This window comes from Cydia pomonella, chromosome 1, assembly GCF_033807575.1.
Source record: "Cydia pomonella isolate Wapato2018A chromosome 1, ilCydPomo1, whole genome shotgun sequence".
NCBI lineage: Eukaryota > Metazoa > Arthropoda > Insecta > Lepidoptera > Tortricidae > Cydia > Cydia pomonella.
Window position 1 is genome coordinate 17,224,344 of NC_084703.1, and position 14,058 is coordinate 17,238,401.

Below are 14,058 nucleotides of genomic sequence, written 5' to 3' on the forward strand. Positions count from 1 at the left end.
TTGTCCGAATATATTCCATCATACCTTTAATTTCTGGTACAGCGTTTTCTTATAATCTTCACTAGCTTCCTCGTACAATAACACAATTTATATTTTTATTTTTACAACCTGTTTAAAGCACATTATAATGTCATCTTTACAAAAATATACTTTTTTGAAACTCTTTTCTATTTGTAGACAGGTAGACTTTCTACTCCAAGCACTGAAAGCTGTTTTTGTATAGGATTTTTTTTTTGACAATAAGTAAATTCACCAAATTTAAAAAAGAACCTCAAAACTATCTCAATATATATACAATAAAAAAAATTCTACTGTAGAAAGATAACGTTTTAAGGTATAACTTAGATATTTAATTGGAAAACTTGGTACTTATAGACAGCCAGAATACGCTATACAATAAAAAATTGTTACCCTTGGATAATATGTATGTTGCTGAAATTCACAGACAACCTAACGTTATATTATATTTATATTATTATGATGTAGTTTGATAGCCATAAATTGATTTAAAAAGTGCTGCTTCAAAATTCATAATAATTTAAAAGATTTTACCATATTATACATGGCCACTCTTCATCGTGGAAAGTCTTTATCTACCTATATCAATTTCGATATTTTTCTATATCTTATTTTTGATTTATGGTTTAATTTTTGTAGGTAAAAGTTGTAGGATTTTAATTCGTTTGAATATTTAACTTTAGCGCTAAATACCTACTGACTTCAGCAATACGCCGCGCCATGCCTTTTTATGGAAATTCTTCGTAACGTATGTACCTAAATACTTATCCAATCTGTTGAATATGGAATACACGAATCACGTTCAGCGATTCTGATAATTAAACCGGTCACCGAGAGCGAGAGATCTGGCCGGTGGCCGCAGTAACTACGTTTACGAGTAGTAGCGTGATTTATTACTCTGGGACTTCATCAAAGTTCAAACAATTGGCCGGCCTTTCCAGTATCAGAGTCCGCTTCGCAGTGCATGCTACCTTACGAATTTACGAACTTAGCAATAAGTATTCAAACTCTGAACAAGTTATAATAGGTACTCAATTACGAACGCAACGGTCGCCAACGGCTACGATCACGGACCGTGAAGAGGGATAACACATGTTATTAAAACTCCTCGACAAGCAATAATAGACTTTATAAACATGACACAGAAAAATAAAATTCGTAGCATAATGATTACTATAATCAAACAAACTTGAACTCATAATGTATGCCATATTTTAATAAGACAGTAAATAGGAACTAGGCGGGGTGACTTTGTGCTCGTTCAGTCAGAAAGCAAATAACAATTCACTCTCGCGTAAGGTAATAAGGGCAGGTAATTGCTTATACACTTACATGACTGCTGTCCCTATACTCCATATAACAGACCAAACAGTATCCTAAATATGTATCCTTCTTAAATTAGCGTTTTTGGCCATTCACGCTACAAAAAAAATCGACAATAGAGTTCCGATTCATTATTTACAATGTTGACTTCTAATTATCAATCAGTAGGAATGATGAGCAAGTTTACCACGGAACCTGAAAACTACCTAGAATGTTTAATTAGACTGGTAGCAACTAAAACGCCATGTCCTAATCTTTTGCAACTTTTAATTGTTATGCCTGACGTATAAATTGCACGCCTTGTAACATGAATCAAGTCAATCTCATCTGGTCCGAATATCACGCTACATTCTCAGAAAAACAAACTGAATAGTGAATCCTGTACGAGTATATATGTGGAGGGTGGAAATAAACTCCCATCAAGACCGCGAGAGGTTATCGCTCGATTATACATTTTCGTTATTCGATAAAGTTTCATACTTTCGCCAAACTACACCAGAGCCAATCCAATCTACCTATCCCATTGAAAGCCTGTTACTTCTTCACGCTGAGCCGACTTAGATAAAATTTGGTATGGAGGTAGTCTGTAACTCGGAGAAGGATCTAGGGTAGATTTTATCCCAAAAATAGGGGGGGGGGGGGGGGGTGGTGGAAGTTTGTATGAGGAATCAATAACCGCTGAACCGATTTATATGAAATTTGGTTTGAAGATAGTTTTAGTTATAGGGATGGATATAGATTAGTTTGTATCCTTGATATCTTCCTGTAATTGTGTAAAAAAGGGTGTGGAAGTTTGTAAGAGGAATCAATAATGTCTTAAAAAAGGACTAAACTTATCGCAAGATATATGAATGTTTACGAATTTTTAACCAATTAGCCATCCCTTTAGGGGGTGATAAAGGGTAATAGTTTATAGGGGGATCTAACAAAAACCAGACTTTATAAAAGATAAGGTAAAGTAATGTAAGACTAGACAGATACTAGACTGACACTGGACTGACACTGGACTGGCCCTGGACTTACAACTTAACTGATGACTGGACTAACGGACGGAAGGACGGACAGACATTCGTTGAAATACATTTATTCGTGACAATCACTGAACCGTTTTAGTTCATATATAGATAACTTTGTCCTAGGGAAGGAAATAGGGTGGTTTTTATCTCAGAAATTATCCCTTAAGAGGGTGAAAAGGGGAGTGGAAGTTTGTATTGGGTATTAATAATCGGTGAACCGATTTAAATGAAAATTTGGTATGGAGATGTTTGAGTTGTGGGGTAAAGTTTTTATTACCGAAATCATCCCGTGAGCGTAAGGGGTAAAAAGGGGGTTAAAATCTGTAAAATTATTGATTTCCATAATTTCCTTAATAACGGACAATTAATTAACTTTTCGACAGAAATAAAGAATGTTTATGCATTTTTGAGCAATTAGCTATCCCTTTAGGGGGTAAAAAGAGGATGGAAGTCTGTATGGGGAATCGATAAACAGCTGATTGGATTTATAAAAGCTACCTACCCAAATTGCTAATTCCACGCCGACGAAGTGGCGGGAAAAAGCTAAGAAATATATTACAAGGTGTCAAACAAATAGTGGGGATCCACTTAAGGGCATATTCAGTATCGTGTCCTAGAATAAAGATGAAGAAAAAAAATTTTGATGCGAAATATTTTTTGGCCTTTATATAGAGGGTTGGCCGAATTGGAAGAATTGACCCATAAAAACTACTTCTACTTTTTCCTAATCAGAACATGATACCGAATAAACCCTTAATTTTTTATTATATTTATTTTATTATACCTATTTTTGTGACATCCTGTATATTCTAGTATTAGACGATGGCTGTAGGAATTTTTCTTTGGTTAGTTTGGGAACAGCACGAATCGTCGATTTTGTGACTTGTGACACAGCGTTGCCGGCGTGTACCTACCTTCCGAAAATCACTTAGGATTTTAATCTAACTAAATATAAACACAAAATTAGACAAATCCACTTAATATTGAACTGGTACCTAAGTGATTTTTTACTAAGTAGTAAAAAAACAAATTCATGTCAGCAAATTACGCTTCATAAGATGCGATTCCCTATTGGAGGATGATGAGGGTTCAACGGGTCCTCTACGGACGAACTGAAGCTCATCTTTAGAGAACACATTTAAAAAGGGTCAGAGCATTAGGCGTTAGCGGTTATGATAAATGGTTTTATAAATGATGTTGGCAAAGTAACATAAATAGAATTTTCATAGGCACTTAAATTACATGGGTGTATAGATAACCCTTAACAAGAAGTAGTAGTGTCAAAAACTATGCACACAATATTATTATGGCTACAATAAACTAAATTGCTTGTTGAAGTTCGTTTGTTGTAACTGCAAAATTAAAATGTATTAGGCAAATAGCTAAACTAGAGCCTAATGCGCCATTATAATGTTGCTGCTCCAGCGAAAGGAATGCACAACGCTTATTTACATATTTATTCTAAATGTTCGTCCCTATTGTCCTTTGTCATCAATTAACTTTTTTTACATTGTCGTGCAGTTCCGACTACAACAGAAGACATAGGCTTTGTATCTGTATAAGTACAACGGTATTTATTTTTTTGATGAGTTCTCGTAAAAGCCTACTTTAAAAGCAAAATATTCCCTGTCTCTACAGAAAACAAGTCATGCACGGTATTGTATGAGTGTATAATATAATTGATATATAAGTAGGTACAATATGCTCGTCAGGTTTAAGATAGCAAAGCAACTGATGTATTTTTAATATGTTGTTACTCTTCTGGCTTAGATTTATTACTTACGTAGGGAGAGCCGAGCTAAAACTGTGGATTTTCATAGAATACCAAATTGAGCTATGGAAAGAGTGTGAATAAAATTTGTGGCTTGCGTTGCGCTATATTAAAGAATGATTACTTGCGTTTCTGGATAGTGATATTGTTGTGCGCATAGTTAAACAGTTTTCTAGCCAGAACATTTTTATAGGATCGATTAGACCCCAGTAGCGGGGTCATTTTTAATTCTTACTCATTCGTCATAATTTAAATCTCGGTTGACACACGCTAAAAGAGTGTTTTGCAGTTCATCGAAATATGTGATTATGCTTAGTGCACTATCAACAGTTAACAAAAATATCTAAAATATCCGTGGGGTTAATTGTTGTAGTTGCGACATAATATTTAACTCTTCGCGATAAACATTATACGAATCGCTTTGTTGTTTACTTGCGTTCTCATCAGTATAACTTACCCTCGGCAATTTTAGCCCCGCTCTCCTCTACCTGTTAAATATTATTGGTACCAATTACTTGCTAAAATTTATTTTCATGTCAGAAAATAAACAAATTAACTTTCGATACACCTTGCCAAGTTCGAACCAGCCTAATAAGCTTCTTTAAAATGTATACTATCTATCTGCTGCCTACGAGAAAACCGGCTAAACGCTCGGTCGCAGCTTCGAGTATCGTTGGGCATGGTACGAGGATTACTTGAAATAGGAATGGAATGGTCACTCACCTCCTTGGACAGGGAGGCGATGAGCGCTCGGTGCTCGGCCCTGGCGTCGCGCGCCTGGCGTGCCTCGTACTGCAGGCGGCCCACCGCGCTGTCCAGCTTGTCCACGCGAGTCTCCTGCGTGCGCGCCAACTGCCCCAGATCTGACGTCTCCACTAACGCTTGCTTCAGCTATAACAAACAAAATTTTTTTGGATTTTTAATCCACAGCTCATCATCTTGATCTTTGTTGCGAGTGGGCATATTCACATAAATAGGTATTTTTATCAAAATGCACCATTTTAACTTAAATTTATCAGAATAGACAAACACGAATGAATAGAAAAACTAGTTGAAAAACTACCTCAGTCACATTTCGTATTTTCGAATTGCAATTCAAAGTCGTTGATGAGAACCTCGTGTACCACATTATAATCTACCTAAATACGTTAAGTCTTCTTCTTAAATAGTTAACTCAAATAAAATTTGAACTAAGTAGGTAAGTATACGAAGCCGTATTACTTATGGAGCACCTTATTAATTACTTCAACACAGCGACTTACAAAACAGCGAATTGTTTTGAGCGATTTGTTTGGCGAACTATCCTGCTGGCGTGGTAAAGTTTCTCCTTTGTATTTAATACAATTTCAAATAGATCTTCGAGAATGTATACCTACAGCATCCATTTATTGGCCATTTGATTGATAGCTACATTGCACATAGTGGGATGTTGCGCGCATCCGCGTAGCCGGCAGCGTACAGGCACATGAGTGAGTACGTGGTATTCAAACGACATTCTTTACCTTCAAACAAAATTGAATAGACACGAGCGCTGAAACATACGGCAATAGATGAAGAGTCCTACCTACTTGCATTTCAGATTTTTAAAGTGCACTGAGATTGATGTCGAATTGGTAAATAGGTCAAAAGTTGTGTTGAAAAAAGTTCATAAATCATTGCGCAGCAGAAAGAGGCGGCCCTGGCCGCGTAGCCAACATGCAAATCGCTTACGCTCCGTGACCATCGAAACGCATACGCAACTGTCATTGTCGCACTAATGATAGGAAGAGTGATAGAGAGACACAAAGCGTTTCGTTGTCGTAGCGATAGCGATTGTCACCTTGGCTACGTCGGCAGGCCAGAGAGCCGTACCTTGTAGTGTCGGGTAGCGTGGGTGCTTAGAAATAACAGTGTTTCCATGCCCCAGCATTCATCCACAGTCACTGCATCAGATCCTTAACTTTGGTAGAGCTGAACACGTGGTTACCTCATTGCGCATGACGTGCAGCTGTCGCAGCAGCGCGGAGCTGTCGAGCTGCGCGCGCAGCTCGCGCAGTTGCCCGCGCAGCTCTTGCAGCGACGCGCGTGCCCACTGGAGAGTCGTTTGCTCGTTCTGTAACTGGCTACCCGTCGCGGGAGCCGATGACGTTTCCCTGTGAGAAACAATTTGTTAGCGTCATAGTACCTACTAAACAATCACTAATATATGGGGGTCGGTATAACGTACTTAGATTAATCATCAGGCCGTTATTTGGGTTATAGATTTTGTTACATAACTGCTAAATTAATAATGGTTAAACCCCGCTTACGCTAATCATATCATAACATTTTATACCATTTTAAGTCAAAAAATGCTTTACATCATTTTAAGAACAGAGCTGATGCTACAAACCGCTGGATCGATTTTTATCAAACATAGCTAAGATCCATTGAAACTCACTTTCACGTAAAAAAAGCCGCGTTGAAATCGGTTCATCCGTTTGAGAGCTAAGATGCCGTAGACAAACTCACAGACAGACTTTAGCGTCAAACGTACAAGACCCCTCTTTTTGCGTCGAGGATTAAAACTAGGTACTTAGTACGTAATACTTAATTTTATAATCGAAACAGTTTAAAAAAAGGGGCAATAGTGACAAATTGATGTTCAGTTGATCAGGCATTTTTATGAGCGCTTTGAGTAAACCTTCGTTTGATCTCAAGTTGAAATTCTTATATCGTCTATCAGGTACACCTTACCGAATTGATACCCAATGGTCGCCACAAATAGCAGTTAAGCACCTAAACTTACAGCACTTACAGCCACTTTAGCTAGCTCACTTTACCCGTAAATGAATTGAGTAACGTATTCCAGGCGCATAAGGCCGGCCTAACGTATGGCCACGGCCGGCGCCGCAGGACACAGTTCCGCAACATCGCACGCGCACCAGCGTGTCTCCTGCTTCTGAGTCTGACTTCCGCTTCCGTTACACGCACTATTATTGTTTTAATTTACCATCATCAATTGGTACACGAGGTGTTTAATTACGAGTAAATCACCATTACTATAAATAGTAATATTTTATAGGAAAAGTCAGGCACCTTTCATATACCCTATACCCTATCAACACTGATAAGATATCTACAGGAATCCGAAACTCACTTGTAATATGAGTATAGTCAAGCGAAAAACGGGTACAATCTACTTCAAGTGAATAATAAAATGCTGGCCCAAAACTGTTATCATTTATCATTGTCCAAACACATCGGTACCTAGACAAGATTATCAATATTCGAAGTACTTCCGCTAAACATGTTAATATACGATTTATATATTTATGAAGGGTGATCGGTGATCATTGAACTAAATACTTCAAAATCTCTAAATACTTTTGGTATGTATGAATTGGCAATTTATTGATCAGTGGTCACTTAACATTGTGTGTGTTGATGTGGACGGATGGAACGGCAGAGGAAAACCTAGGAAACGGTGGATGGATTGTGGGAGAGATGACATGAAACGAACGGGAGTGAACGATGAGATGACGGGTGACAGAAAGATATGGAAGGAAAAGACATGCTGCGCCGACCCCAAATGAATGGAATAAGGGCAAGCGAATGATGATGGTCACTTAACATTGTATACTGTGCAGCTGTGTTACCTTGGATGACACCTACCTGTCTATATTCTACATTCAAATATGGCTGCATATAGGTACTCGTGTATCTTATTTGATGTAGCTTCCTAAGTCCTAACACACTGTGAATCATGTTTGTTCTCGAGAGAATCGATCGGTCAATCTTATTACCATTTTCACCCTTCTTCACAATATGAGTACTATTACAGCATCGTTCAGCTCAAAGCAGCGTAATATACCATACCACATGCTCGGATATATTACTTTCTTTTGATAACCAAACACTATAATAGTTTAGTATTCCCTATATTTTTTATATTTCATAATGTATTTAAAACACATTCATTTACTGGGACTATAATTTAAGACAAACGATTTTGTTCTTAGAAGCCATAAAGCCGATTTAGAAGATAAGCAATAATATGTTACAGCCAAAGTCTGAATACAGCAACCAACCAACTTGCCATTCTTTTTCTACAAAGAAATCGGGAAATGTGACTCCATGCCAAAAGCCCATCGTCATTTAATATTCTTCCATTAAAGTATTTTATTCGATTCGAATAAAAACAAACAGTCTAATTCTCTGTAATTGGATTAAGTAAAATAAATACAAAAAAACAGTTCACTCTCCAACATAATAAATAAGGCTGGGGCAGTCGGAGGTAGGTACCAAGCATATTTTATAGAAACAATAATCTCCATTCAGAACAGCCCGTGACTCCAATTTCAGTAGCATTATTAAAATTAAAAAATTTGGGAGAAGTTTGGAATTACTTTTTACGAATCTCTTTAATTATAAATGATTTCTGAATACAAAGGATTACGGAATATAATTCATTAAATATCGAAACTTTCGTGTTTACGTTTTCAAATTAGCTACGATTACATCAAAGAGACTTGATAGAACAGTACCCCTAGTGTAATTTTAGTCGATAGCGAAACGTGACGTACGCGTTTGCGTTAAGTCTCATTTTGTATGGGTTTTTGAACAGCGCGCCAAGCGGGACGTTTTGGAAAGTCAAAAATCTCATACAAAATGACACTTAACGCAAACGCGTACGTCACGTTTCGCTGTCGAAAATATTTACACTAGGGGTACTGATGAGCTCTGTAATAGTGACAACATCGATATAGCGTTTAGGTATAATATGAGGTTGTACTGAATACAATGACACTTTGTTCACGTTGCGCAAGTCGTATGAAGTTGTACGGGCCACCTAATACCTGCATTAGAATATTTTGTTTAGAACACGTAATTAATGAACAGATGTGAAGCGCAGCCGGCCGGAGGCGGCACGTTACCTTCGATTAATTTCTAAGCACACTCCCAAAGAGCCGCGTGCCAGCCCAAATAGAACTTTTATCAGTAAATTGAGCCTTTTGAACACGTTTCGGGCCTTTTAAAACTTTTTTCGACGCCAGGTGCAAACCCGCCATGTGCTAAGCGGCCGTTAGAAAAATACACCATGTTAAACCTTATCCTCATTAACTCTCATGAGCCACAATGCTATTCCATTTTGTTCTTGGAAACGTGTTTTAATCAATTCAATAGAAATGCCGTGTTTTTTACGAACCCTCTTACAATGTTGCACATGGTCATCTTTTATCGGTAGCAATATTACCTACCTACTTTTTTATATAATTTAAATTGTCGTATTATCATTTTATGCAGGTGCCGCTTAAATTTGCCTAGCACATAATATATATTTACAGTAGGTACATATGGCATTACTTTACCACACTAGTGCGATAATTAGCATATTACGTAACTATTTCAAAAATTTTAAGGGCCATTTGTACTGTAAAACTTTGTACGATACATGTGCGAATAGGTAATTCGCAACTCGTGTCGACTTAAAACACTCCCTTCGGTAGTGTCTTAATTTATCGCCACTCGTTTCGAATTTCCTATTTTTCGCACTTGTATCGTAATTCGTAATGTACTAATACTTAACACTAGTGGCTGTGTGAGCTGCTGTAACCTCGCGAGCATAATTTAAAACTAAACAATTATACCTCCGCCATTTTGAAAAAAAAAACCAGAAACTGAATCGACGAAAAAATAACTATTTAACGCATTCACTGTCAGGGGAACACGTTACTTTGTATGACGGTGACCGCATATACCTAAGTATGCGTTGCTGGCAGTGAATGTGCTAATCTTCGAAGAAGAATTTTACTAGAAGCGGTTGATAATTGCGATCTGTAGAGGAGAACATCCGGACATACGAAAGCATTTTTGCCCAAGCTTAAACGGAGATTTTCGCTATCGCTTGGCGAAATATGCAGCGATATATTAGCCTGCCAGGATACCTACGAACGTACGAACTTTGGGCCCAATATTAAGGGTGTTTCTCTGTTGTATAAGAAAAAAATGTTGTGATATTTTTCCTGAATTTGACCTCCCCAAACTTAAAATTATCTATTCCAAATTTCTAAGGATTCAGATAACGCTTAGGGGTTGCACAAATTGAAAAGGTAGAGTGAGAACCCTATACTATGTTGTAAAATAACAATATAATTCACTGATACTAACATCGAATGAAAAAACTGAATTTTGCGTCTTAACACTATAACAAAACTTTTTCTTTGGAAGTAGGTAGCATATCTGAAAAAAAAGTATACCATCAAGTAACCAAAATTGAAGTTTAATACTCATTTTAATTTTTTTTTTATGTAGAAAGTTCAGTAACACACTGATGGTAGCCGCTTAAGTTCTTTCTACGCCGCTGTAGAGTCGTTAGTTATATGAGATAATCTTTTTTGATGCTGTACAACCTCTAAATATTAGCCGATGTTTTTTGCCACTTATCATTTTTTCATCAGTGGGAATAAGAATTCGAGCGAAGTGACATGAAAGTCGAAAATATGAAAAACAAAATGAAACACTACCCAACAATAGCGAGAAAGTGATCGAAGGTTTCACGGCTATATACCTATTTCTAAGCTGCCCATCTGAATTATTAATTAATCCCTTATGGATTTTTATGTGCTGTATATATGTTAGGTTAGTTCATATTTTACTTTATTCAGTAGGTACCTGTTTGCTTACCATAAAAAAAAGTTAATCCATTTATATACTGTAGGCATATATCCGTATTCACAGTATAAATATAATCGGACAGACAGGCGGACATGACGAATCTATAAGGGTTCCGTTTTTTGCCATTTGGCTACGGAACCCTAAAAAGCAGTAGCCGATAAGTAGACATAAATATTTTGGATGGTTTTGTTTCCCGTGATTCCAAATTCGTTGTGCATACGGTACACACGCGCTATATTTCGCTGGCTACCGGATGTGGGCTCGAGACCATCACTTCCGGTCGGGGTATAAATAAACATCACGTTACGGCCAGATGTTTGCCCCTATTGGAGTCATTAACGACAAGTTCCAGTTGGTTCAGCGCCGCTTTTGCGCTCCCCACTCGGAGTCGAAATCGTGCTGTACTGTCGCGTCCATACGTGCCTTGGACACCGGCGTAGTGTATATATGTCTATTATGTTAACAAACGTTTATACTTAAATTTAAAAAGTTATAATTCGAGTATACCTACAGTAAATTAAGATACTTTGCCCCAATATCGCTTTGTGCATTTATTTAGCAAAATTATTGCAAATAGACGTGCACTTTGTCAAGTATCATCAAGCGTTCAATTAAAAGAGTAATGGGATGAAACTGTACGAGTACCTTGAGCTCTAATACTTAATGCATTTACATCAGGAAACGGTATCCTCGCAAACAGTAGCCGGGTTCAGGGCAAGCGTCGACCAGTGGGTGATACGGTAATAATAATAATAATTGATATAAAGCCGGCCCGCAATCATCTTGACCATCTGTTCGATATAATAATTACAATGACTCAGAAACTTCTGTATAAACTAAAGTACACACCTGGATAACTTACTCTACCTACCTACTTAACAGACATAGATACCTACTTAGGAGAAATTGTGCAATGACACCATCTATTACAATTCATTAGGTTACCTACCTCTGTACAGAATGAGTATTTAGTATACAACACAATAGGTCATCGAAGTGGCATAAGCGCGCGCGCGGATCTGATGCCCCGGTTCGTGCCCCTTCAGCGCTCTCGAACTCCACTCTACGACTTTATATAACGAGTCGCGTGCCCTCACGGCCCACTCGACGCGAAACGTTCAACTCGAGCCCCATTTATCTATTCGCTCAAACTTGTATTTCGGCAAGCTTTAGGAAGCTTTAAAAGTAATAAGATGTTAACAAATCTTGAATTTTAAAACATATTTTATATCCTTGTATGTACCAACATAAATATTTATATTTTTTATCACACTTTAACGGAAGTTAATATTCTACAATGCTCGTAGATTTCTTAACGACTAAATTATGAAGGTTTATTTTGTACACTGTAAATAAGGTAAAAACGCTGTTACGCGTAAATGAAAGAATTATGCATGAAAGTCGATGTTAGCGAAATTACGGCCGTACAGTACCACCCGGCCACAGACAACTGAATTTACAGAGCGACAACTACAAACAAGTGCTGTGCGATTCCCCTATCATGTACTTTACGCTACGCGAGAGATCCAACAGGAGGGGCAAAGTAAGTTGAACAAATTTTAAGTTGTTTCCTCATGTTGGCTAGCATATTATTCACTTTTAAATTGTGATTTTGAAGGATAAATAGGTACCTATTTAAATAACATTTATTTTTATTTTTGTGTTTGTTTTACTGGGTAGCAAAGTTTGTTTAAAGATTCCACTTTTCTAACTACTCGTCACTCGTTACGAATTTCCTATTATTCGCACTTGTATCGTAAATAACTATTACGATACAAGTGCAGGAAACTCACAACGAGTGGTGATAAATTAAAACACAACCGAAGGGAGTGTTTTAAATCGACACAAGTTACGTATTACCTATTCGCACTTGTATTGTACAACGTTTTACAGTACATACGGCTCTTTAAAGTTTCGACATACGCACGGAACGCGTGCGGGAAAGTAGCACCATATGTACTGTAAAATATTTTATAATTCACCCATTTTTATAATTTCGTAAAAGGTATTTTTTTTTAAATGTATTCAATAGTTGTACAGTCCGCAAATTCATTATTCCAAATACAGGGTATCCAGCGGTAGATTTCTAATTTTACAATTTAAATGATTTACAAACGCGAAGCGCGAGAGAGACGCGACGTGCTTTTATTTCGTGAGTGTTGCAAATTGATTAGTGACAATGGATCGCTGCCCAGCGAGCGTCGTGCATACGAGTACGAGTATGCCATTGAGCCGCAAGGCGTATGTTTTGCATTAATTTCCGAATATGCGGAATACGTTGGAGGAGTGCGTTCCTACACAGCGACGGGAGACATTAAGGAAATGAAATAAAAAAAAACAATCCGCATTCATCTTTTTGTCATAAAAATAAATATTTTTGGTTTATCTATTTTTTTTTTAACCATAATTTGGAATCGGAAATATGCCGCTGGGGACCCTGTATAATACTGGATACGGGGAAAGTGTAATTTATCAGCAAAAATATATGAGAAGCCGTTGCTCGGTGAATATATTCCTCTGTGTTCCGGCATCATCGTAGCGCGCCGTAGCCGCTACGCAATATTGAGTAATCGAGTTACAACAAGGACGACGGCAATAAAGAATGTTTTACATATTCTAAGCTCGTCTCTTTGACTTATATGTACACTCCGGGCTAATTGCAAGGGCTTTTGTTTACAATACGGTAAGAACCCATATACTTATATAGTAGTAGAAGGTGATTAGATGGCAGAAAAAAGAAACGTTCGACCTCAAAAATGTTAAAACCTTAGGTAAAACGTGAGCACTGAGCAATGAGTAGTACAATGAAAATGTAAACCTAAAAGTCTATTGATAACATTTCAAACAACGCGTAACTACATAGGCAGCTTTTAAATAGATAATAAAATTATTATATTATTCATCGGTTAATAATATAATAATACAAGGTCTAGATATCAATGTATTAAACATTTTCCCCATTATGTTTTGTTTCAACCTACCTGGCATTTTCTAAAAGAACGACTAATTTTAGCTAACGGCTTTTTACCAAAGGAAACGCAAAGTTATGTTTATCTTGGTCTAGCAATTAAATAATAGCTTGAAGCGAAATCTTAATCTAATAAAGGGAATTTGCAAGAAAGAGATAAGGCAAAACAAACTGAACTGCTAAGGCAAATATATTTTAAAGAAATTAACGGCGCGACTAATCTGAGTAATTTAGCCCTTAAGTAATATATATCTCTATTAAATACGTAGTTGAACTTGTTGATACTTGAGTACGGTAAATGGTGTCTCAGATTTATAATATCATAT

The 14,058-nt window shown here is 37.1% G+C and overlaps 1 protein-coding gene across 1 annotated transcript in view; it reads right to left on the reverse strand.

Moving 5' to 3' along the window:
* Positions 1-14,058, reverse strand: part of LOC133517041 (protein scabrous) — a 53,643-nt gene that overhangs the window by 29,691 nt on the left and 9,894 nt on the right. Inside the window, exons 2-3 of the mRNA XM_061850167.1 lie at positions 6,095-6,260; positions 4,852-5,019 (exon numbers count right to left, since the gene is read on the reverse strand). Of these exons, the coding sequence (XP_061706151.1) occupies positions 4,852-5,019; positions 6,095-6,260 (334 nt within the window). The remainder of the gene's footprint in view (positions 1-4,851; positions 5,020-6,094; positions 6,261-14,058) is intronic.